The sequence below is a fragment of the Gopherus evgoodei genome, chromosome 5 (assembly GCF_007399415.2).
Source record: "Gopherus evgoodei ecotype Sinaloan lineage chromosome 5, rGopEvg1_v1.p, whole genome shotgun sequence".
NCBI lineage: Eukaryota > Metazoa > Chordata > Testudines > Testudinidae > Gopherus > Gopherus evgoodei.
Genome location: NC_044326.1, coordinates 25,157,103 through 25,184,477, shown reverse-complemented (window position 1 = coordinate 25,184,477; position 27,375 = coordinate 25,157,103). Strand labels below are relative to the sequence as shown.

The window sequence follows — 27,375 nt, the reverse complement described above, 5'->3', positions numbered from 1 at the left end:
GATGACAGAGATTCAGTCTCAAGTGGTATTGATTGAACATGATGTTAAATATGCTCCCATTACACAAGACTACACTTACAATACTGCTGCAAAACACTGTTAAAACCACACACACAAATATATATTTAGAAGTCCATGATCTACAAATAAGCATACATTTCCTCAGTTCAAGCAATATCATGATGGTCTATTTTTACAACCAACTTTTCAGCAATGAAACATGAAGCTGAACAGTATCACAACCCAAGCTATGTACCTGGCTGGAAGGTAAGTTGGCTCTCAGTGTAAAATATCTGTCACCTGCAGGTGCATCCTCTTTATGTAACAAGCTACCAGCCATTGAAAGACTCAAACTGCAGTTCTCTCTTTTTCCTTTAATCCTTTGCATGTACATAGAAGCTGGGAGGACGCCACTAGTATTTCAAAGATGATGTATACATATTGCTTCTAGATTTATACTGTTCAAGGAAACAAACACCACAGCAATTTCTGTGATGTTCTGATACAACTGTCAAAATTAGATGCACATCCTTCAGTAAACTATCAATACAGTTAACATTACAGATTATTTTTGAGTTTTGAGCTAACAAGTCTTTTTTTTTTTTAAACAATCACTTGTCTCTGATCTTTTCCAGTGCTAGGTACTGCATACTTCACTAGCGCAGATTGATAATACCCTCTCTAACCCATGTAGGTCAGTATATTGTGGTAGCATGACAGAATACTCTTTGGGTGTAACAAATCCAAACTGATTCTGCACCGTCTACTACACAGAATTTTTTAGAACACATATCCAACCATGCAGTGCATTCTTTGCTTGGAAAGCACAGACAGTCAAGAGCAGACGAAGAGAATAATGACAACATTTCTGTTACCTTCAGTCACATAGTTGTGGTCTCGAAGAAAGCTGTGGTTAATTTTTCGTGTGTCCGTGTCCTCGCCCATTTACAGCAGGATTACTCAGCATGCCTATCCGCAGTGGACTGATAGAATCAGCAGAGGTCGTCACAAGAGCACCATCCATGCTGCCACTGCCTAGCAGAGGCGGAGAACAGACTGGGCTACTGAGCACAGCATAATGAGAGCTAGTGATGCAGCACAGATTTGGGGGGTGAATAATAAATAAGTAATAAGAATATTTGCAAAAAAAGAAAGGGGGACAAAAGCTCCAATAAATTAAGAATGCAAAAAACCCAGGAGGTGATCTGTGTGGAGAAACTACAGGTACTTCTCCTGCAGTTAAAGAATAACCCAATTCTTTAGTCACGTACTCCTTAAACAAGCTCCCTTGCAGAGTCTGCTCCAAGTGCTTGCTGCTGTGGAATCTTGCTGGATGCTAAGAAAGTGGTAATCAGCGTACTGCAGCAAAGGCTGCCCGGTGAAGCTCTGTGATTGCTATTACTGCTACTGCTGTCATATGCCTATGCTGCATCAGAGCAGGCCCCTCCCAGTCAGCTTCTCCCTACCCAACCACACAACATCTGCATGTAGTAAAGTGAAAAATGAGACTGCAGGTAATTATTTTAGCTCTTCTACTGGTGAGATGGGCAATGAAAAATTTAAGTAGGGGGGAAGGGAACTTCAGGCTGCTTAAACAGGTTTGCATTGACACACATTCCACGCTAGCATGAAGGTACAATTTGGTACTGGTCAATATTATCATAATCAGCAAAAGCAACAATCATTCAGTGTCAGTATGTATAAACACCAGTGAACTTCCAAAAGCTGCCTATGAAAAATTAATTGTTAAAAGATTAGGAAATCTAAGGAAAATATGGAGATAAAATAAACCCAATATATAGAGTTTACGTGCCACAGTTCTGTACTAAAAGGCAAATTATAATGTATGAAAGAATCAAAAGAAGGAACAGAAAACAATCTCAGGTTTCTTCGCAACTTGATAGTACACGTAGGGGGAGGTGGATACAGGCAGTGCCTGCAGATTACACATATGGAGGGAGTTCCTTAATGCTGCTGTTCTCACTCACTGTATTTTTCCCTCACTCAGAGAAAGGAAGGCGGGGAATGAGCCTCTTCGGAAGGAAGAGAAGTGTCACTGAAATATCATTCATTTGTAATGTAAAATAAACATTAAAAAAAGGCTTTTGCCAAAGCCTTTTAAACAAGTGCAGTTACAGAGATTCATGTTACTGAACTCTTTCAAGTGAGCGAACCAGCCATGTTCCTCAAACTTTTGGGCAATCTTACCAGTTCACTAGACCAAGCTCTTTGATGTACTAACTAGATGCTTGTTTTAAAAGACTAATATTTGAAGCAGTGCTAGCACCACTATGGTTTGAAATATGCAGATCTGATTAAGACAAATGGCAGTGCACCAGGGTCCACTATTAGTGTAGAAAGAGGAAGGACGGAATACTAGTCACAAAAACCTTGAAGTACTATTACGGCAAAAAGACAGTCTTGTGGTTTAGTCACTGGACTTAAAACAAAAGAAATTGGAGTTCAGTTCTCAGAACTGCCACAGACTTCTTGTGTGACCTTGGACAAATCCTGGTAAGGTCTCTGCATCTCAGCTCTTCTTTTGTAACTAACAGGATGGTTGTTCAGGATAAATTCATTAACAGTCTGTGATGGCCTCTGACAACACTGTGATAGGGGCCATATAAAGTAAGCAGAAAGATTAGTGCTATATAAGCCAGTTTGGGATCACTAGGATAGATAATATTAATCATAGGGTTCTAAAGATTTCAGCACTGAGTAAATGAAATGAAGACAGATACTTCACCTTATCATTGATTAAACACACGTACAGCACAACCTCATGTTATAATCAGCATTGCAGAGCAAACATTGTACCTTTAAATTTCAGGTAGAAGAACAGTGCTTCAAGTAGAGATGGAGATATTTGCTGCTTGTGTTTTCAAGTTATCAGCTATCACTGTATATAGACTTGTCATCATGCCTCCCACCTTTAGAGCACTGCTGCATGCCTAGGTGCAGTGTTCCAGGGCTTCTTCAGGTTCAGTGCCCCATGTAGTTGTTCTGGTGCCACAACAGTCTGTCATGGTGCTCAACCTAGACCTCTAGCCACATCACTGCTCAATCCATTCCCCTTCCAGGCATAACAGATAAGTCCAGATACAAGAAACTTAAAACCTAATGTCTTCCAAGTCCATCACCTGGCCTCTATCAGGCACTTGCCGTTTTTGGTTTCTTTTACTCTTAACACCCATGGGGAGAGATAGGGAAACCCAGGTTCACCCTCCCCTCTGGGTTCCAGCCCAGGGACCCTGTTTAGGCAGCTAAACACCATTCCTTCAGTCCCTCCACTGTTTTCCCTGGGCTGCTCCTACCTTTACCTCGCTCATTGGTATCTCCACAAGATCTACAGACTGCTGCCCCCAATGTGACTTTGCAGTTCCTCACAGCTTCTCCTGGGACCAACTATGTAAGTGTTTTCTAAAAGCCAGTCTCAGCTCTTCCCTGTGGCAGATGGATCAAACGGTTAGCAGCTCTCTGCCTGTTGCCTTAAGACAGTCAGTATCTCTCTCCTTCAAAGAGCAGTTCCCCTCAGCTTGCTCTCTCTCTGGGACTGGGGTTGTATCTCAGGCCTCTTGCCTTAGCTTAGTCAGTTGTGGCCAACTCCTTTCCACTGAACACCCTCTCCAAGTAGCCTTTCAATCTGGAGGGCTCAGCAAGCCTACCTTCCCCTGTCAGCATCCAGTTACTGTGAGGTAGGAGGCAGCTTTTACACTGCTCCCCTTCTCCCAACTCTTTCTCAGTTGGTTTGGTCAGAGGAGAGCTTTCCACTGCCTCCTCTGCAAGGTATCAGGCCCTTAAAAAGGTACTGTGTCCAGACTCCTTCCCTAACCATTCATTTGCAGGATCCTTAGGTCACTATGTGTGTCTATTGGGACCTTCCAAACCCTTAAAAGGGTCAAGCCACGTGGAAAGGATGGGCTGACCACATGGCACTACCCCATCACAGGACCGTTTTTCCTGTATTTACCACACATACTAACCCTAGAGTGGCCATTCCAGGAATGCTGTTTCTGCATTTAAAACGTCACTTAAAACCACAACATTAACAGAAATACTGACTTCTGACATGGCACTTTAAGGCATGACATCACAAATGATGCAGGCAGCACTGCCAACTTGCAAAGACATAACAGTTCTAATCTAGTCTCCAGACATTCCAGCAATTACCTTGAACTGCAAAAATGCACACAAATAAAATATACACCTTTCTGTCTGCCCCAGAAAAGGGTCATCTTGTAGTTAAAGCACTGGACTAGGACTCAAGCGATCTGAGAGTCTCCTGCTAGATTCTCATACTGTGCCTAGCACATCAGCAAGGATGGATAGTCCAGCAGTTAGGGAACTAGCCCAGGACCTGAGACGTGATTCCCTGCTCAGTTAGACTCCCTGTTTCATCTTCGGCAAGTCACTTGGATTCTCTATGACTCAGTTGCCCTTTCCCGTTAAAGAGAGATCAGCTACTACAGTAATGGGGGCTATACAACTATCTAAATTAGAACACAATCCCCCAATCTCAACTGCAGCCTCTCTTATTGTAATACAATAACGAGTACATTCTAATTCCTCTAATACAGTGGTTCTAAAATTTATTTGATCGTGCCCCCCTTCTTTGGGTCTATAGTAGTTTATGCCCTATGCCTCCCCTCCCCACACACAAGTACATATACAGATATATGTAACAGTAGTGCTTCACTTGAATCAGCTCTGGCTTCTTTGTTTTTCGCTTGAGGGTTTTGGTTTTTTCTGTTGCCCAAATGAGCCAATTAATCTATTGTAATAAGAGTAAAAGCACAACTGTGATTGTGGTCCATGCTTACAATTAAATGTGCACACCACGTTGTAGCAAACGGATTAACATACAGATGGCAACAACCTGGCATAATACTATGCAAGCATAACAGAAATCCGTCAAAATGCACAGCGCCATCTAGAGTCAAATGCACAGCGCCATCTGAGAACCTGATATGCCTGGAGGAATCAGCTTTGCTAGTTATGAATTGCTGTGGGTAAAATGTGCACAGTAAGGTTTTTTTCCTAAAGCTTCTGGCACTCCACTCTTCCCCAAATACATTCTGCACCCACCTCCAAGAAGGGCCCACCCACCCCCACTCCCAATTTGAGAACCTCTGCTCTAATACTGTCTCTTGCTGTCACTCAAGTCAGGTCACTTAATCTCTCTTCCTTTATTTCTTTACCTATTAAATTATAGTGTTGCTTTCTACCCAACTCCCACAGGTGTGTTGCTAGTTTATTCTTTTAAGACTCTTTAAAAATGAGAAGTACAGTTACTATAAAGTATATCATCAAATTTCAGTATATAGATCAAGTTGCAATTTTGATTTTTCTATATTTGTAGGAAACTAGTATATCATAAATATTGATGACAATATTAGCTACAGTTCACAGAGTACTGTCAGATCCTATAAATATAACAAAATGGAAATTATACCTAGCATTCCATTAAATTAAGAAAGTAGACTCTGCAACTAATGACATTTGTTTTGTATAAAATACTCCTAAATCAATCTGAGAAAGCTTGAATATCTCCCCCACATTAGTTTACCTTCATTGGTGCCAAGATTTCACCTTGTGAGCTCACGTCCATCCCATTGCTTTTATGGTACAATAAGAAATTTTTTAATGGACATTCAAAGTTATACTTCAAATTATTCAAACTCCCACAGTTTGTATAACTTAAACCAAGATGACCTTCCCACCACCGTCTTTAGACACTTGGGTCTAAATTCTGGCACATGGAAGTCAATGAGATGTTTGCCATTGACATTAATGGGGCTAGAACTTTACCCTACATATATAATATTCATACACTTCCCTGGTTATCCAATTAACCAGAAGCAAACAAATCATTGCTCAAAATAGACATCTGTTGGAACCACAGAGGTGCCATGAGTGAACTCCCTTAAACAACACAGTTAAAGAGGAGCATAAATAAAGGATTTATATCCACTATGCCCAGGAACATATAGGAAACAAACATGGAAGTGCTTGTTTGAAAATATAACAAATGGGTGGTGGAGGATGGTATCATGGTCCAACTGGAGGCAGGAATCAACCATCTTGATAATGAATGACAGATGACAAGTAGGATGTGGATAGGCTGTGAAGAGCCTAGAAGGTGAAGGCAGGTAACTTATGTTTGATGCAATAGATTCATTCACAGATTCCAAGGCAAGAAGAAACTAGTGTGACTAGTCTGACATCCTGAATAAACATAAGCCATAGAACTTCCAAAACAATATTTGTTTGAACTAAAGCATGTCTGTTAGAAAAACATCCAGCCTCGATTTAGATATTGCCAGTGATGGAGACTCCACCACAATCCATGGTAAATTGTTCCAGTAGTTCATTACCCTCACTGTTAAAAATATACACCTTATTTCCTAGCTGAATTTCTTTAGCTTCAACTTCCAACCCCTTGATTTTGTTGGATGGAATGGGATCACTGGGGCAAGGGAAGGGGACAGAGAAGGGAAACGAAAGGAGAAACCTCTGCAACTGTGACAGGGGAGGAGGAGGAGAAAGCTGTTGGAAGAGAAGGGAAGGCAAGCTGAGTGGAGGGGCAAGGTCATGTTGTATTTTGTCAATTGTCTCTTGGAACAAATCAGTGAGATCCTGTGCAGAGAGAAGGGTAGAGCTTGAGGAGTGAGTCAAACATGCTGCAAAGGCAGCAGGGACTGAGAATATCAGATTCATTGGGTGGCAGAAGTAGAGGTTTTTAGCCAGGAAGAGGAAAGAACTGAAGAAGGGGAGAATGAATTTGTAGTGGAGGAAGTCTGCCTGATAATGGGATTTCCACCAGAGATGCCCAGCAGCGTGAGAGCAGGAGTGAAGGAAACAAAGGTTGGGAGAGAGCCAGGCTGAGGGTTCAAATATGGCTCTGAATATAAAACAGGGTTGTATTCTTCTTGTAGATATTTTCTAATGGGCTATTGTTTACTGAGCAGGGGCAGCTCCAGGCATCAGCATGCCAAGCGCGTGCCTGGGGTGGCAAGCCACAGGGGGGTGCTCTGCCGGTCGCCGCGAGGGCGGCAGGTAGGTTGCCTTCGGCAGCATGCCTGTGGAGGGACCGCTGGTCCCACGGCTTTGACGGACCTCCTGCAGGCGTGCCGCCAAATCCGCAGGACCGGGGCCCTCCCGCAGGCGGCAGGCAAGCTGCCAAAGGCAGCCTGTCTGCCATGCTTGGGGCGGCAAAATACCTAGAGCCGCCCCTGTTACTGAGGGCCATATATTACTAAATGTCACGTATACACAAGTCCCATGGAAGTGAACAGGAGGTTTTTTAGAAACGGATCTCAGGATATGGCCCTGAAAGACTTAAACTCTAAACATTTGAAATGGGGAACAGACAATACACTAAGTCCCATTTCATTAGATAACTCCAAATTTCCCAATCTGATCATCATTAGAGCAATTAAACTTTGATTTCAGCCACAGGAAAGAGCATCTGGATCCTAAATATTCTCTTTGGGCTTACAAGCTTTTCACATACAAATCATTTTTTCTATTCAAACGCATTAGTTAAATCTACAAGACATAGACATAAATTTCCCTTCAAAATCTCAAAGTTCAGTGGGATTTAGCCACACATGTTCATCAACATGTTATGAAGAAAGAGTTGTTCAAAGCAACTTGTTGAATAAAAATATTTAGCTGGAAGCTCTGCAAATTATAACAAAAGCAGAACATTTCTAAGCATCTTAATTCGTCAAACAAAGGATTTTATAACACGCTCATCACAGTAGCCCTTTACTAATAACCTAAACAATTATAAAATGCATGAGAGTCAATGCACCAGTTTTTCTTCACACCTGGTAACAAAGTAGGACAAAATGCACAATTAGAGCCACAGTTACAAAAACACAGTAAAAATATTTACCCAAATCCTTTTAATTTACACTTATCCCAGATTTAACTGGGATATTTAAGAACCAGATACTCTTTCCCTTTATCCATATCTAGCTTATGTAGTGGGATGTAAATTGCTTGCCAGATAACTCCCCCAATTAGGCCATCAGCTATTGTTTTCAGATTTTTTTTGTCCTGAATAAATTCAGATAAATTATATTGTTCTGTACAGTCATATTGCCCTATTCAGACTGCATCTCTGATTTAAATGGATAAAGCAGCAGGGGGTCATACTGTGAGAAACAGCTACTCTCCAACTTTGCCTCCAGTCTCACTCAACTTTTTGGAGAAGAGACTTCTTCAGGGTCTTGCTGTGGAAATCCCTGTATTCGCTTTATTCTTCTATCTGAATTTATCATAAAGGTCATTGAAGCAAAAGTGATAATAAATGCTTCTCTTTTGTATCACTTTTCTGAAGTCCTCAAGAACTTTGCATTAGATGCTCTGTATCTGGGAGAAGAATTGACCTAATAGTTTTGCTACTATAGTGGGTGTGTGTCACAAATGCTTAAACAGAGTTATTATCAGTTAAGAACACCACAAAACTACCACATACTTGCAAATGGTTCTTTATTTTCTTGTGGAATGGCCTTTGGTGTGCAGATGGTGGTAAAAATTATAGCCATCCTTATAACATACAGTACTTCCATGACATTTCTCCTTTTTTTTTCTTTAATAGGCTAACCTTAAAAGAACAACAATTAATGACTGCCAAAAATGTGTCCAAGTATAAATGACATGGGGGGCATAAAGAAAAAAAAAAAAGAGGTCAGCAATGAGAAATAAGTTGACTATGACTCTGAAATGGAGAAAATGATAATTTGTGTGTCAGCAGGGTGTCCCGATTTTATAGGGATAGTCCCAATATTTGGGGCTTTTTCTTATAAAGGTGCCAATTATCCCCCACCCCCGTCCCGAGTTTTCACACTTGCTAGCTGGTCACCTTATGTGTCAGTATTATTTCTCTACGGCGTTTCTAATTAGCAACTACAAACTCCAAAACTCTGTCATGCTTCATTATACATCCTGGTTTGCTTTTTCATTCAGTTGGAGTATCGGGAATGTCTAAAATAAAAGACATTGCTGTATAGCCCAACAAGCTGGGGAAACATAACAGGTACAGTTGGAAATCATCACAGAAAAATTAAAGATATCCTCCTCATGCTATCAACATGGCTTCAACCTGAAAATAAACCCTATCAACAAATTATTGATCATATTTACATTAATGACAAATAGATAATCACAATAAGCTATACTCAGCCCAGATACTCCAGAGAAAGAAATGGTTAACAGAACTAATTCCTCTCAGCCTCTGGAGATTTCAGAAAGCAAACAATTAAACATTATCAAGGAACGTAGACTGTGAAAACAAGTCTTCCTCAGCATCCTCACTATATTTTTTCCACTGAACATTTCATAAGGATTCTTAGAGCATGACATTGTACTACGGTTGTATCTTCACCTATTCCTACTGTTCAAAATCCACTGCTAGCGCCAGCCCAGCAATCTAGCAGTAGTGGAACACAAGGGATCAGAGTTCAGACTCCGAACTCATTTTTGCTCCCTGGACTAGCAGGACGATGAAGAGAACATGCTCAGCACCAAAAGAAGGCACACCACATATTCACAGGAAAGCCCCACTGCGCAATTCTCAGAATGGCTTTGGTAGGATACAGCAGGACCCATATCCAGCTTTCACCTGGAGAGATGCAACACAAGGCTTTTTGAAGCTGATGGGAAGAAATAAAGGAGAAAAACTGGTGGAGCCAATGAAGAACCTAGTGCAAGGAGGCCCTGATCTAAGTTGGGGCCTCTACACCCTACTGAAATACAAATAAATAATGATGGTAATAATAATAATTGCAACAACAATAATAGCCAAAGGTGGATCTGAAAAATAAGGAGCCAGGTGCTGAGGCAAGGCCCTGGTAAGACAACTCTCTCTCCTACTCCTTTCTACTAGGTAAGGGGGAGAGTCTTTCTGGGGCGCCTCCCAAGCTGCTGTCCCTGGAGCCTGCTCAAAGTTCCATCTTCCGTATCAGTCTCTAACTAGCTGGTGCAATACTATCCCCTGCCTCCCTCTGGCCACTGGAGGACAGACGGAATTTTCTCTTTCCCTCAGCCCACGCAGAGGCTCCTGACTATTGGAGGGTAGGGACAACTACTGTACCTTTCTCTAAGGCAGGGCTGCCCGGGGGAGGGGAGGGAGCGGGGCAATTTGCACCAGGCCCCGGGCCCCACAGGGGACCCCATGAGAGTTTTTCAGGGCCCCTGGAGCGGGGTCCTTCACTCACTCTGGGGGCCCCGGAAAACTCTCGCAGGGCCCAGGCCCCCAGAGCATCTTCAGCAGCAATTCAACAGCAGAGGCCCCCTGCTGCCAAAGACCCCAGGCCCCCTGAATCCTCTGGGTGGCCCTGCTCTAAGGTTGCCAGGAATTGCAACAGCTTATTGGGTTAATAAAATGCTTCTTCAAAAATCACATGCTGCTCTACAGGAAAAAGACAATTCACAGACAAAAATATGAGTTATGGAAAGGATGACAGCCTTAAATATGAGTTTTCTGGGTTTGGGAGACGTGAATGTGATATCTGCTAAGGACCAGAATTGTGAACTACTGAGTTACCGCTCTGCTTCAGCAGGAGTGACTTTGCTGCTGCTATGCTGTGTGTCAGTTCCCTGACACACCAGCTTGTCTGCCTAGTCAGCTAGCTCTTCAAGACTCTGCCTGTCTAAACCTTGCTTGCAAGTAGCAATCAGTGAACCCCAATTCCCGAGCTTCCTGGAGACGTCTCTCTGCAGTGTCCAGTCCCTCTGACTAGACACTCACAGAAGTTATTAAGTTTGCTGCCTCCAGAGAGAGAGTGTACATGCCAGCCTGTTATGTTAAATGTTCTTTTTGCTGATACAGACTAACATGGCTACCACTCTGGATTCCTCCAACAGAAAGTGTAGCTTATATTTTTATGATTATTACAGTGAAAAGCAAAGAAGGTCTCATCGTTAAGCATTATCAAGACTAACAGGGAAGAATTGGTTGTGATTCTAAAGTTTAAGGCAATCTGGGTGAAAGCGATCATGAATAGATAGATTGATCATGATAGACTTCATGATTCTTAGGAAAGGAAGGAAATGAGTGAGAGTAGCAAAATGACAATGGACTTCAAAAAAAAGCAAACAAACAGATTCAAGAACTGGTAGGTCAAGCCCCATGAGAAGAAAATACAAGGGAAAAAGGAGAGCTGGTAATTTCTCAGAGACATTAAAGGCACAATAGCAAACTATCCTGGTATGAAGGAAAGATAGGAAGGAATAGTAAGAGACCAATATGGCTCCATCAGGAACTCTTTAATTACCTGAAAATCAAAACTATAAAAAGTGGAAATATGAACAAATTGCTAAAGATGAGTACAAAAGAATAGCACAAGCATGTAGGAATAAAATCAGAAAGGCTAAGGCACAGAATGAGTGACACCTAACAAGGGACATGAAAGTTAGGAAAAAGAGGTTATAGAAATACATTAGGAGCAAAAGAAAGACAAAGGAAAGTATAGTAATGCCTGTTTTGCTTCTGTCGTCACTAAAAAGGTTACTTTTGACCAGATAATTAACACAATTAATTAATTAAGGTCAGGCTTAACGAAATCCTGGCTGGGATGATTTAGTTGGGGATTGGTCCTGCTTTAAGCAGGGAGTTGGAGTAGATGACCTCCTGAGGTCCCTTCCAACCCTGATATTCTATGATTCTATGAGAACTCACCCTCCACTGTTAATACAGAGCACTGAGATTTTTTCTTTAACAAAACAAGAATTCATTAATAAAAACAGGTATTTAAATGATACTAAGCAATGAGACAGGTGTGGTTACAAACAAAACATGCTATCTAGTGACTAAACCTTAATTTTACCAAGTTACAATCTTTGTCTAAGTAGGTTTCTGACTTGCATAAAGTTTCCAGCAGGAAACTAAGTTTCCTCTTGCCTTTCAGACCAAGAGGATCCAGCTTTCATTGTCTCAAAGGGTGCTATCCTCATATGTCCCCAACTGATGAATTATCCAAATGTCTTTTTTGCTCCCCTTCTATTATTCAAAAGTCCATTGTCTGCCTCAAGAGCCAGGAAGACCTCCCCCCGAATGATTGTTGAATAGTCTTCTCCCCTGCTCGTTTGGCTTGATGGCTTTGTTTACCATATTACTTTCATTGTTCTCTGCCTGTAACCAAGCTGGTCAGATAGGTAAATACACATTCCTTTGTCTAGAGCTGGCTGGTTTTATACTCCAACTGCCCAACACATTTAAGAACATATTTCCAGCACACATCTATAAAACTCATTCATTCTGTATAACCCATACATACATCACACAGTGTCCAATGTCTCACCAGTTTACACGTGATACCTTATGTGACACCTTTCAGATACATATTATGACAATGGTGTGTTGGGGCAATGAGCATGTCAGTTCCAATGTGAGTTACAGTATGGGGTGCCCTCTGCCAATTGACACTGAGGGACTCCAGGGGTCATGATTAGCAGCTCCAAGACTTGGCAAGTCCTTTAACCCCCAGTATAAATCTGCCATAAGGTGGTTTAGTCAGAAAATCAATACCATCTGAAGGTTTTGTAGGAGCCAGTAAGAAAGTAATTTTTGGTTTCATTCTACATTAGTCTATTTCATAGTGAATGGGTTCCCAGAATTACAGCAAGCATAAACTGCAGCCTTCTACATCAACAGTTCAAGGTCAGCCACGATCACAAAGTCATAATTAGAGGTTGTCCAGTGCTCCCGAACTGATGGGTTGGTGATCTAAATCCAGTCTCTACTGGACAAGAGTCCTAGAAGCAGATTCACATGACTACAATGTAGCTGAGGCATAGAATGGATTTCCATTTTGAACAGTCCCTTGCACATTTTCTTCTTTCGGCAAGAATCAGCATGGGAGATTTAGGCTTCTTAAATCTCTCAGAGTTTCATCTTCCAACCTTGTTCATGGTCAGCCTCACATTTTACTTCCTTCAACCTTAGCTCTACAAACTTTCTGTAAAAGTGTGCCTTCTGCACACTGGTCATTACCCTACCACTGCAATCATCTTGTTCTCAGCTGGTGCAAGGCTGCAAATTGCCTCGATCATCTAAGTAGCTCCTTGTTTGTGACAAAATCAAACTAACAGTTGTTAAGAATACACTAACTTTTCACACCGAAAATCACTTGGTTTCCTTATCTCAATTGTTAACAGCCATGTTTCTGCTCCATCTAACAGGGTTGTCATCGCCCAAGTCGTTTGCTATTAATTTAGGCGGAGAGGAGGCAAACAATTAATGATCACGTGTGACATTGGGAGAAGATATGGCTGGAGAAAAGAACGGCTTTAGAAGGCTAAGTGAAAGAACAGAATTTTAAGAAAGGATTCAAAGTTTGTTTGGTTTATGGAAACAGGGAGCCTTTTCCATGTATACACATAGTGTGACATAAGTACAAAGTTGTGAGTAGCTGGAGACAGACAAAGTGAATCCTCAGAAGAGAAGACTGAGTGAAGCATAGGTCAGGGGTAGCATGAAGGAGGCAATGAGAACAGAGATGTAGGCAATGGCAGAGCTGTGCAGCTCCTCTGAAGTCTATATGGAAAGAGAGAGAGAGAGGGAAAGCCACTGAAAAGGATTCAGGCCCCTCTTCAGGAAAGCACAAGCTTAAGTACTTTTCTGAATTGGGATGGACTCAAGCATGTGTTTAAGTAGTATCCTGAATCAGGGCCTCAGAGAGCACGGATGTGGAGGAGTGACTTGAGCAGAGCACTGGGATAGGAAAGTTATTTTAGCTATAGCATATTAGAAGGACTAAACTGCTGAGAAGTGGGGACTCTAGAGTTAAAGGGAAAGGAGCAGATTTTGAAAATATACCAACAGAAGTAAAATGCTTTCTACAAGAATGATCACATCAGAGCAAGCAAGGGAAAAGGGGGAAACTCTTCAAATAATGCAACACCATCATAGTAAAATATCCAAAACTGCCTGAGAGTTTCTTTGATATTGACAAGTTTTTTTAAATGTAGGAAATTTTAATTTGAAAAATTTAAATTAGCAGATTAGTTTCGTGTCCACATTAAAAAGTAACCTCAGACATGTTTTGCTAATTTAGAACTTCAAATGTTTCAGGGAAATTTCTAGCAAGCACCACGTCTATTTAGTAAAATCAATAAACAGGATACTATATTGTTTTCTTCCCAGTCCTCTCACAGGAAACAACTTTAAAGGGAACTAAGGGATCTACGTTTCCTTAGGACTGCAGGGAAATAATTTATCCTCATGGAGACTTTGACAGGACATATATCTCAATCCCTTCCCTTAGTCAATATCTTTAATTAATTCAGCTAGGTATACTGTAAATTATTTGTTCTCTGGTACTAATTTACATGACTAAGAATAGTTGAATACTTCTCCCTTCCATATCAAGCTGAAGGAAAAAATGCATTTATTATTTCCTTAGATTTGTATACAAAAATAAAAAGAGGTGCCTATGTCATGCTCCAGATGTCCCTGCCATAAGTGTGTAAAACAGAAATCAAATTAAACAGTCAGAAGAACACAAAACTCCCCTCTCTCATACACAGATCAACCTCCATGAAACCCCACCCTACATTTCAGCTCTCGCAGATACAGCATGTCCTAAATGGCAACACAGCCAAGCTATTCTGGACCAGAGAGGGAAGCCTGTTTCAGAGACAAAGGTCTATTCCAGAATATGGTCTAGTGCCAGCTCCCTCTCTTTTACATTGAGGGAGAACCAGCTCAATAAAGCACCTCTATGGCTCACAAGTGGCATGAGAGGTGAGGCAAATCTGTCAAGTAGAAACACCTCAAGCCATATAGACATAAACAGGGATTTAATAAGTGAGTTTATCTCCCAAACTATCTTGATCATCAAAATTATTAATATTAAATATTCATGTAAAACTAGTGTCTAAAGGCTTAAACCAGCTTTGGTCCCCCTGTGTTAAGCACCCTTCAAACACATAGAAATGACAGTCCCTACCCACAAAGAGTTTATAATCTAAAAGATGATATTTATCTGGTAGAATGCAAGCTAAAATTAAATTAAATTAAATACAAGCAAATAAAAGCAATTAAAACCTGGCAGAAAATAATCCACAGACATTCAGTGGGTGGAAAAGAAGTGCTTGGGGAACAAAAATGCTGAAAGAAACGCATTAGAGAGGGCAGTAACCTATATGAGAGCGTGCAAGATAAGAAGTTACAAAAAGAGTCAGCATTCACACGGGGAAGTGTCCAATTCTGCAGCAATAAAATGTAATGTACCTAAATAGTGTGTTCATTTCTGGCCACCTCAGTACCAAAAAGAGCAATCAGATTTCAAAAACACAACAAAAAATGATTAGGAGTTGGAAGGAATGATTTATAAGATAAGAACAAAAAAACAAAATATGTATAGCTTTGGTAAATGATGACTCATTTTAACCTTCCATGAGTATTTAAGAGGAATGTACTAGTAAACATCAAGGAATGATTAATTGTTTAGAGAGGTTCAAAAAGGAATAACTAGGAATTAACAGGAAGAAACTAAGCAATGGAAAATGTTCGGTTGCATGTTAAGAAATTTACTAACAATGAAGGGTATAATTTTCAAATGTGCTAAGTGATTTAACCACCTATATCCCATTTTCAAAAGTCACTTACCACTTCTGAAAATAATAACCAAAGTATAGTGTAGAATAGTCTACACAAAGGAAGTTGAATAAACCCCTTTGGCTTGAGTCATTTAAAACTGTACTAGACAGAGTACTGTCTAAACAATCCTTTAATAGCAAGTCTTATATCTTGAACTCCTATGATTTCTCCAGGTACTAATTAACAAAATGTTCTGTAACTCTTCCCTTGTACGTATAATAAAACAAGATGCTTAACATTGTTTGGGCCAACGTAATTAATGAAAAAAGGCATTTCAAGTCTAATGAAAGCCTAGCCAGTGTATTAAACCAGTCATTTAATTCAATTCATTACTTTTTTCAAACAAAGCAATCGTAAAGAAAGTAGCAATTGTCGCAGACAGTTTAACTTGAAAACTAAGTTCACGGTCTTTGTTGACATAGCTAAATCTGATTATTCATTCAGTTCACTCATTCACAATCAAGCTTGCTCAAAATTAATAACTATATGGTACCATTTAGTAGCTTATATTTGTGAACACTGTCAGTGGAACAGATAATATGGAAGATTTGGGGAGAGGTGGTTCCCTCTACTCCTTACTTGGTTTACAAAAAAAATCACAAAGCTACAAAATCCTCTTCATCTTTGCAAATTGATTTAAAATATTGTGGTTTTATCTTTAAAAGCTACAGTTTTTTTAAAAACAAAACAAAACAAAACACTAAGCTACAGGGAACCTAGTTACTTAGCAACAGTTATAAATCAACAGAATATGCTGGAATTATACAGCTCATAGAACCTGCTTTTTAATCCAAACATAGTAACTTCAAGTATCAGCCACATTCATTCTCTAATTTTATCTGAAACACCTAATTTATTAAGATAAGATTTTACTGATAAAAAAATGAATTAAAAAAAAGGATTCTGACTGTGCCTAAGAGAATAGATCCACTGAATGATATATTCTTTGAATGATATATTTCACAGTTTTCTGCATCCTCTAAACCAAAACAACTTAGATTTTTTTATCATCACCAAGAATCTCTATGTTTTCTATTTACTGTAACTCCTTTTTAACTGTACGTAACTTCCCAAAGCTAGTTTCAAATGTGAAAATGGTCTGTTTCATGAAAACCTGTGGAAAAAATGCTGCTTTCGCATGAAACAGATTTCCACTCATATGGTGTCTCTCTCTTTTTTTTTTTTTTTTTTTAAAGGCAAAAAATAGTCTCAAAATTTTCACCATTTTGAAATTCAAAATTGTGTTTGGATAAAAATCAATTTTCACACTGAAACATGTAAAAAATAGTCCAATATTTCCATTAACTTCAGTGAAACTGGGCACCCTCATCAAAAGTTTCCATAAAAACAAAATTTATCAGCCAAGATATAATCCAGAATGCAAGTGTTTCCTCCCTATCGCCCCTCCTCCCAAATAAATACAGGGAAAACAATCTTTGAAAGGGAAAGAACAGTCATTCTCCTTTCAAAAACACATAAACCAACCATGTCTCTCACAGGTCAATGGATGTGCCCCTGTGATTGTGTGTACTCTCTCTCGGGGTGGGGAGGTAGAGATACTGCAGCGGCCCTGGAACATATGTGAAAAGTGAAGAGGGGAGGTGTAGGGATGTCTCAGAATCAATAGGCGGCAGTGGGAGGTGAGCACGGGGGACTTGGACCTGAAGGTCTAAAAGAGTCTCCGGCACGTCCATCTGGTGCTTGAGAAGCATTAGCAAGTACTGCTGTCTTTTTGCTGCATTTCTCCTTGCCACTCTCTCCCTTTCCATTCTTCTCGAAAGGGTGCGCCTCCAAGACCTCTGCTCTGTATCTGCAGCACCAGAGACTTCCAGGATGTCTTGGAACAAATCATTCTCCATCTTCTTTCTTCTCCTCATCTGCCTGAGCTGCTCTGCTGGAGGAACCCACAAGGCCACATTTCCAGGGGCAGAAGACACAATGCACAGAGCTACTATTGAGTATTTTCACTCCTCTTGATCTACACAAAAGTTACGAGCACTACAATCTCACTTCCCCTAGGGATTAATGGAACACAGCAGCAGTCCCAGCCATGGTAAGTACGGCCCAGGGTAAAGGGAGCAATTTGGGACACATGGCCACTAGTACATGTGGATAGGGCATTTGAACTGAATACTGGCACTGTTTTCCACAGGTGGTGGTGATTTTAGCTGATATCTCACTCCTGAGGGTATCAGAGGCTGAAAAGGAACAGCTTCGGCATGCATCTGGCTGCAGACTGGGTCCATATGCTGCTAGCCTGTGTTTTGCAATGGTGCTTGCTGAAGTAGCTGCTGACTGGCAAGGGAAAGTGTCCTACCATGGTGGAAGAAATAAGGCAGCCCTCCCCAGAAGCCTTCGGCAGAGGATTGCAGACTGTGTCCAGGAAAGTTTCCTCAAAATCTCTGGAGAGGATTCCCGGGACATCCTGGTGCATATAAATAAACTGTTCCGCTGGGCCCTCTCTGCCTGACTGTACAGGGGAATGTAGCAACTCTGCCTCTACTGGTTACTTCACTATCTCTTCTATCTGGATTGTTTCCCTGCAATATCAAAGCAAACAGGATACTTACTGGAGGTTCCTTCCCCAGCATCAGGCTGGATGGCAGGGACTGGCTCAACTGTTCCAGCATCAGAAAGAGGTCCTGGCTCACCATGCCACTGGATCCCTGGTCAACTATCCCCCAACTCCTCATCCAACACCTCCTCCTCACTGTGCACTGCAGGGGCATGTGACTTCAGCTCCCCTGAAGTCTCTTCAGGGCTCCTGGGAGCGGTGGTGGGGTCTCCCCCAAGGATGGCATGAAACACCTCGTAGAAATGGCATGTTTGAATGTGAAAGCCCGAACCTGTGAGGTGGTGAGAGCCCTCACGTTTCACTGAAATCAATGGAGTGATAGACAACATACAGCACCTGAGAAGATGAGGCCCTTCAGAACAAAGCTTGCTCTAGAACAGTGGTCCCCAACCTCTTCCATGGAGCTAGCTGCCGAGGACCATGGCCGCCGGACAAGCAGCCACCAAAATGCCGCCGTGAAGCAGCAACATCAAGAGGCGTCGCCACCAAAATTTGGCGGGATTTCGGTAGAAGCGCTTCTTGATGTTGCCACTTCTCAGCGGCATTTTGGCGGCTGCTTGTCCAGTAGACAGGCGCCATGGTGCCCGCAGGCACCACGTTGGGGAACCCTGCCCTAGAACTTCAATGGGAGTGGTACATATCTGGGAAAACATGTTCCTACCCAAAAAACTAGTATGACATACCCAGCATACAGTCTAGACTGATAAATAGCAGTGTCACTCTATCCCTCTTACCTAGGCTGCCCTTTACACTGCTTTGCTGGTATAGCCTCCAGTCTGGACTGCTCACTAGCAGCCTTCAGCATGCAAGTCACTTCCAGCTTCACATTAGCTCTCAATGACCTGAATTACACTGCAGGGTGTCCCTCAAACAATCTCATTACAACTAGATTTCCCCCCAGAAATGTATGTCCTGTGCTGCCCAGCCCACTCCTGGACAATAAAAGTTTACATAGATCAGTTATGTCATCAGTGGAAATAATATGCACAAATCACGTTACCTCACATTGAGTTTTCCCAAATACACACTGATTTAGATAAGCCAATAAAACAGGTCTATTAACTACAAAGAGAGAGATTTTAAGTGAATACAACTAAAGAGGTATAAAAGTCAGAAATGGTTACCAAAAAAAATAAGGATAAAAACGCAACTGATGCCTGAATTAAATCATGTTAAATCTGAAGTAAGGCTTTCTCACTACATTCCAGCATTCTTATTGAGGCCAGCTCTACACTACAAACTTACATCGGTATAACTACATCACTTGGGGTGTGAAAAATCCACACCCCTGAGCAATGTAGTTATACCAAGCTAACCCCCAGTGTAGACAGTGCTATGTCGACAGGAGGGTTTCTCCCATTAACATAGCTACTGCCTCTTGTGGATGTGAATTAACTATGCTGATGGGAGAAAAATCTCCTGTTGGCAAAGGAGCATCTTCACTGAACTGCTGCAGTGGTATAGCTGCATCAGTGCAGCTGTGCCACTGCAGCTTTTTAAGTGTAGACTTGCCCTGACTGAAGTTCTTTCCATCAGGATCCCTCTCCGACTCCAACCAGCTTCTTTTGTCCTTCAGAAGCCAGGAATCTGTGAATGCCAAGGGCAGAGAGAAAGGGAGGGATCCTTCTGGGGTATCTAGCCCTCCTTTGATAGTCCTGTGTCCCCTTTGAGAAACATTTCTAAATGGGATTCAGGAAACAAAGTCTATGGGAAGGGTGTTGCCTGTTGTTCTATCACCTTTTTGAGCTTACTTCATTCCTGTTCCCGTCTGATGACTCTATTTATGGCTCAAATAAAAATTAAGCAGAGCACACATTCTATTCTTTGAGACTGAACTTTTTGTCAACTTCTGTTTGAGCAAGCCTATGGAATCCTATAACTTTACATACTATGCCGCCACACATTTTATCAGGACAATATGGACCAGCAAATTATGGTTTTTCAAATGATACTTCGTAAGGCATACTTTATACAGAGATGATTATAATAATGTGCAAGCAGTGAACACAAAGGTACAGTCTATCACAGTATGTAAGTATAGGATTCCTTTTATTATGAACTAATTCATATTCGTTTTTATTTAATACTACCACAATACACCCTTTAAAAATAAGGAAATGTACAGGTATCATTGAAGCCCTCTCCTTAACTCACTGCCTCTCTTTTTAATTCACTCCTCCATGCTTTAGCACTCCATGTTTTATCATCAGCAGATGACGCTACAGTGTCCAAGAAATACTGACAACCTGCCAACCTGAAACATATTCTCACCAGTAACTGCACACCGCACCACAATAACTCTAGCTCAGGAACCAATCCATGCAACAAACCTCGATGCCAACTCTGCCCGCATATCTACACCAGCGACACCATCACAGGACCTAACCAGATCAGCCACACCATCACTGGTTCATTCACCTGCACATCCACCAATGTAATATACGCCATCATATGCCAGCAATGCCCCTCTGCTATGTACATCGGCCAAACTGGACAGTCTCTACGGAAAAGGATAAATGGACATAAATCAGACATTAGGAATGGCAATATACAAAAACCTGTAGGAGAGCACTTCAACCTCCCTGGCCACACTATAGCAGACCTTAAGGTGGCCATCCTGCAGCAAAAAAACTTCAGGACCAGACTTCAAAGAGAAACTGCTGAGCTTCAGTTCATCTGCAAATTTGACACCATCAGCTCAGGATTGAACAAAGACTGTGAATGGCTTGCCAACTACAGAACCAGTTTCTCCTCTCTTGGTTTTCACACCTCAACTGCTAGAACAGGGCCTCATCCTCCCTGATTGAACTGACCTCATTATCTCTAGCTTGCTTGCTAGCATATATATACCTGCCCCTGGAAATTTCCACCACATGCATCTGATGAAGTGAGTATTCACCCACGAAAGCTCATGCTCCAAAACGTCTGTTAGTCTATAAGGTGCCACAGGATTCTTTGCTGCTTTTACAGATCCAGACTAACACGGCTACCCCTCTGATACTAGAAATACTGCAGTCTCTAAATACAACAGCAAATTGGAGATGGATTCACAGCAAGTTAAGGCTAGACTTTGACCCTTAACTTTGAATTTGCGATGTTATCATAACTGTTTATATTCAATATATATTGAACCTATAGTATGTGAAATCTAGGCTGTGCAAATGCTCTAGGTTACCTAGGGTTATAGGTTAAAAACACTGACACCATGACAAATTGCTGTAATTTGAAGAATAATCTGAAATCCTGCTGGGACACAAGTGAGTATGTGAGTTTAGCTGTTAATTGACCCTGCCAGCAGGTAGCGGATCTTGGGGGACAACTACTGCACTGGTGGCGTGCAAAATAAACTTTATTAAGAAAATGCAAAAACAGGGAAAATTCAATAGTGAGGGGTATGGGGTTTGTTAAGATAGACAATTGGGGAGGGTTTTCTTTTAGTAAATAGTATAGGGGGTTTCAATAGTGGGGTACAATACAGTTGGTAACCAATTAACACTGAAGTATAAATGTAACAGGTAGCTAACAATTTCTATTTAAAGGGTGTGTCACAGCAGCATATAACCAACTAACAGCTATGGGTAAAATGTGTTAAATAACCAACAACTCTAGGTAAAAATGTGTCACAGTGGTGTAAATGTAAAATGTGAGGTGTGTCAGAGAGAAAAAAGGTAACCAATGGGGTTTTATGCTAGACTTCAGTAATACAATTGAGGTTTGGCAGCAGTAGGAGCGGGGTGAACACGTGGGGGAAGGGATTAAAAAGAGAGAGAGAGAGAGAGAGAGAGAGAGAAAGACAGTGGTAGAGGAATGAGGCTGGGGGACGGGGGAAGAGGAGCAGGTGGTGGAACAGAGACCAAAGGCAGAGGCGCTGCAGAGGGAGATTTAAACTCAGGGAGAGACAGAGAGCAGACAGGCTGCAATTTTAAACAGCAGAGAGACTGCAACGAGTGACTGGGGAGCTCGGGGGGGAGACACGGGCAAGCTGGGGGGGGGGCGGTTAGGGCTGCGGGAAGACAGACAACCACAATTATACAGAACACAGCAAAATCTTATTTATGATCTAACTTAACCAAGACTACACAAATTAGCAAGTAACAGAACACAATGCAACAATTCTTTTTTAAACCTAACTTACAGAGCACAATACAAACAATTCTTTAAACCTAACTTAACCACAGCTATGCAAAATGAAATTACAACTTATCTAGACTAAGAACCTGATTCTAATAGGTGCACCTTACACTATGCCGATTCTTTGATCGGGAAGGGGAGCAGTTCCAGAGGGCAGAGTGGTGTGTGCCCACGGTACAGCCCCCCCGGGGGGGGGGGGCTGCAGCAGTGGGGTAGCTGCAAGCTGGCGGCCCAGGATACAGTCCAGGATGGCACAGTTTAGCAGCGGCACAGGCTTATTTTTAGCGGCAAAGGCGCTGCGGAGCAAGAAACAGATACAGACCAAGGAGTTAGCTTGGGTCTGTCTGCTGGGGAAACAAGGCCAGCAGCTAGGACAGGGGCAGTCTGCAAGAGGGAGTTCTTACCAATCCCCACGACAGCAGCAAGCACAGAGGTAGGAACAGCAGTAGCATTGGAGGATGGAGAGAGGACTCGATTCGCTTACAATAATCAGGAGATCTCCAGGCACAAATTCGTTGTTCGTGGGAGGGGAGTTTAAAAACGGGGGTACGCTCAAAAACAAATGAGAGCGGGGAGATGGCCCCCCAAAGACCCCTAGCTGATCAGACCAGGTGGCAAAGCAAGGACCTTCTCCAAGGTCTGATCAGAAAATGTCCGGCTTTAAAGGCAAACTCAGGCAGTTTCCCACCAGTACTTTTGATTGGCTCCTCTTGAATACAGGGGAGGAGAGAAGGCAGGGAAAGGCTGCAGGTAAGCATAGGCATGCCTGGGCATGTTCTGAGCCACAGGTATGACTCATGCTTAATTAGTTGGCCACTTCAGGTCTTGCATTTCTGGGCAGCGCCCCCCACACCGAGCCCAGGTCTGAACAAAGGAGCCAAACACAGAAGCAAGAAGCCCCCTCCCTAGGCAGAGCAATGGCTCCAGTTAGTCTGTACAAGCCATTCCTATGAATAAGGCTGTGACTTTAGTTAGCACAATGGCCGGGAGGGAAGGCCACACAGGACAAACAGAAAGGAGAGGGGGAAAAGGAATGCATCAGGGGGACAGCTGTTACAGACATTAATGATAATAAAAGCTGACACTGTAAAAATAAAATTGAAGACAGCAGACACCAAACACAAGCACCACCAACAACACAGGACTTCAAAGATGCAGTTAAGAGATTTGTTAAATCACATGGACAAATAACTTGATGTTCTATTTCTAATATTGAAAACTATGTCATCTGCTGAAATGTAACAAAGTGCTTTTGTCCCTTCTTGTTTTTTTAATTTTAATTGTTTTTCAATTTAAAAAACAATTTAAAAATATGTTACTGGTGTTTGCAGAGTATAATTCCATAAATTATTTAGAGACTCTTCCATTTTCTGACAAGTTTAAATTCATGTTCCCATAGACAAAAATCTGTATTTTAATGTATTATACCCAAGATACCTTTCTCTGTGGCTTCCACATCTCAAACCACCTGGCAACATAAAATATAAACTGGCTAGTTATATGAACAGATGAACTGCTAATTACTTATTCTGTATTGAAATAAAAAGAACAATTTACAATATTAAATGGCATGTCTAGCCAATAGTTTAAAATTATGCCTAAATAAAACACGCTTGATACACAATATTTTAAAACACCAGGCACATACTGTGCAGCAGTTCAAGTCTAGCTGCATAAAATATTACTGCAGTTAGCCTCTTTTACATTTACAACTTTAAAAAATATGGATTATTTAGTTCTGCTACACCCATTGCTTGTGTAATCAACTTTCCTCTGCAGTGATGCCTTGGCTTTATCTATCCATATGTAGCATAAAAACATACCTTAATATGTTAACCAAAAACTCATACCATGTTGTATCATTTATAAATGTAATACTTCAGATTATTGCTCTCAGCTTTGCAATTTTGGCATAACATACAGTTTCCAAACAAAATTGAGCAGCATGGTGCTAAAATTCACATCAATCCCAATACACTAAAAAAAAGCAGTTAGAACTCTTAAATATGGCCCTCTGGTCTGATGCCATATTCAGGTTGTTTGTCCAATGAAAATAATCAATAATGGAAAAAATGTGTACAACTAAAGAGTTAGGTAGGTCTAAAACTTCTAAGAACATTAGGATTTGCCCTACATATGTTGGAAGGCTCATACTGATCCTTTTGGCTTTCAAACGTAGATGCTGTTGTAAGTTATAAAACATTCATACCATTACAATTGGCCTGCATCCAAACCTTTCCCTGCTTAATTCCTAAAATAAACACTTCAAATTGAAGATTGTGTTGTTGGAAAATGTTACGTCTTTATTCAAAATTAACCACCAAATGCTACTGATGTCTTCCTTAACACAGCATATAATGTAACCTAACCAATTTACCTTTGAACAGCATTTGATATTATCTTCCTGCTGTTTCCAACAATGGAAGCTGTGCATGGGAATCTGCAGCTGAAAACAGACCTTATCATCTTCATTCAGTGAATTTTAAAGGCAGCAGTATATGTAAGTATCTGTGTGCACATTTCTGTATACATACTTACCTGTGTGGCAAACTCAGGACAATTAGCTACCAGGAGAGGGGTAGTAATTAATCCCAGAGGAGTTAAAAGGCCTCTCCCTATCCATTGAGGGGAGAGAGCCATGGAGAAATAAGGTTTAGCTGGAACAGGGGTTACCAGGGAACTAATTAGCTTCAGCTGGCCCCAACTGCTGGGGACCTTTTTAAATCCTCCCTGGCAGGGAAGTAGAGTAGCTGCTAGCGAGTAGGTGCAGCAGGACTCTGAAACTCTTCCTGCAAGCAAAATTGCACTCTCCCCAGAAGGAGAGAAAAACAGAGCAAGGGACTGACTGAGAAAGGATCAGCCAGACCCTGCGTGGCCGGAAAGGACTTTTGCTTTGCCCAAGCCTGTGGCTCCAAGGCAACAAGGGACTGAGCCAGCAGAGGAGAAGCAGGTACTTTGCCACACCTGCTATGAAGTAATTTTATAGTATGGTTCTGAGAAGATTTTAGCAGTTTTTATTGAAAAAAAAGTATTGAAAAATAGTGTTATAATGGGACAAAAATCTGTTCAGCACTAAGCTAATGATTATAATGAAATGCCATGCTTCTAGGCTTCAGGTGGTCGCTTGCAGGTCAAGAAGGAATTTTTTTCCCCCCAATCCACAACTGGTTAGAATTGAGGTTCTCAAACTTCATTGCACCGTCACCCCCTTCTGACAACAAAAATTAGTACACAACCCCAGGAGCAGGGACCAAAGCTGAGCCAGTCCAACCCCCACAAGCCTTGGCAGAGGAACCATAGCCAAAGGGCTTCAACTTTGGCTCTGGGCCCCAGGCTTCGGCTCTGGGCCCCAACAAGTCTAAGCCAGCCCTGGTGACCCCATTAAAATTGGGTTGTGACCCCCTTTTGGGGTCCAGACCCAAAGTTTGAGAACCACTGGGTTAGATGTATTCTTTTGTGTGCTGGGAGAGGAGAGGAGTAGGTCCACCTCCATCTGAAACATCAAAGATTGTCCATAACTGGAAGCAAAACACTGGACATGGTGTATTCTGAAGTGGTACAGAAAATCCTCTTTATAGATAGATACTTGGCTGGTGTGTCTTGTTCACATGCTTAGGGACCTACTGATCACTGGATTTGAGACCAGAAACAGATCCTCTCCCTTGTCACTTTGGCTAGCACCATGGGGCGGAGAGGGAAGTTTACTTTTCTTTGCAGCACGGGGTATTGGTCTACCCTGACACCTTAGTCCACCCTGTTCTCTGGCTGTGGCACACAGATTAGTCTCATGAGGATCAAAATGCTTTGGTATGTCTTTGGGCTTAGTAATAGAGGTAGCTGGGTGAAATTTAATGGCCTGTGATAAACAGGAGGTCAAGCTAAATGAAGCACTTAAAAAGCAAACACTAGTTGTATCACTTGCAGCCCTGGAAAGCTCAGCAGCAAAAGTTAGCCTGAAAATTAATTGGGGTAAAACCAAAATTCTTCTGGTTGGCAACTTGGGGAACGCTCCTGGCTAACATCTTATTAGGCAATAACCCAGTACAGATTGTTGGTGATTTCACCTACCTCATCTCTGTTGTTGATACCATGGGTGGTACTGAAGAAAGAACTTGAAGTCGACACTGCAGAAAAGTGTCAGTAATGAAGCACTTCATAAAGAACCTCTTTCCCAAACCAAACACCCTGACGGAGAGAGACACGAAGCTCAGGATATATAATGCTTCAGTGGGCAGTATTCTGATCTATGGGACTAAATCAAGGCCCCTCATTCTCAAGACTGAAACAAAGTTGGACACCATTCATTTGTAGTATCTCAAAATAATCAAAAACACCAAATAGTACGAATTCAAGTTGAATGAAGAGATCCATTTTTCTAAGTGAAGAGGTCCTTCCTTCTCTCTGAAACAATCACTCAAATACTCAGGTGATATGGGCATCAGCTCTGAATGGCTATCAACTTCTCTGCAAGAATCATGTTTGACTTTGATCCAATGAAAGCAGAAAGGAACAGATGTCTCCAAAGACTTAAAACACAGTGGCTGGACAGCATCAGACACCAGTCTCTCACTGGCATTCTACCCCATAACCTGTCAGATTTGGCTCTGCACTTAATATCATGGAGGTGCATAATGCAATCAGTGGCCTCTACGTGGTCCAAGAGACAATATGAGAACTAATCACACTAGATGATCTAATAGTCCGTTCTGACCTAAAACTCCATATAAAGGAAGAATGGTTGCCAGTATAAAAAGATCTACTAATGAGTTTCTGTGCCACTTACAATAGAAAATGGAAAGCAAATTCTATAAGTTCTACTACAGTCAAAGTGCTCAGAACTACTAGAAAGTCTGTGTGAGAGGGATAGCTCAGTGGTTTGAGCATTGGCCTGCTAAACCTAGGGTTGTAAGTTCAATCCTTGAGGGCACCTATTTGGGGATTGGTCCTGCTTTGAACGGGGGGTTGGACTAGATGATCTCCTGAGGTCCCTTCCAACCCTAATAATCTATGATTCTATGAAAGACAAGTCAACACAGACTTGCAAAAAATCCACTGC

At 41.6% G+C, this 27,375-nt stretch overlaps 1 protein-coding gene across 5 annotated transcripts in view; it reads right to left on the bottom strand.

The window, feature by feature from the left end:
• PPP2R2C (protein phosphatase 2 regulatory subunit Bgamma) overlaps positions 1-27,375 on the bottom strand; it is a 292,304-nt gene that overhangs the window by 213,344 nt on the left and 51,585 nt on the right. The window contains exon 1 of one of the 5 annotated variants that reach the window (XM_030563252.1): positions 876-1,394. The exons of 3 other annotated variants lie outside the window; for them this stretch is intronic. In XM_030563252.1, the coding sequence (XP_030419112.1) occupies positions 876-945 (70 nt within the window). In that variant the 5' untranslated portion in view covers positions 946-1,394. Of the gene's footprint in view, positions 1-875; positions 1,395-27,375 lie in introns of those variants that run through there. One more of the 5 variants, XM_030563254.1, reaches the window with a different exon arrangement.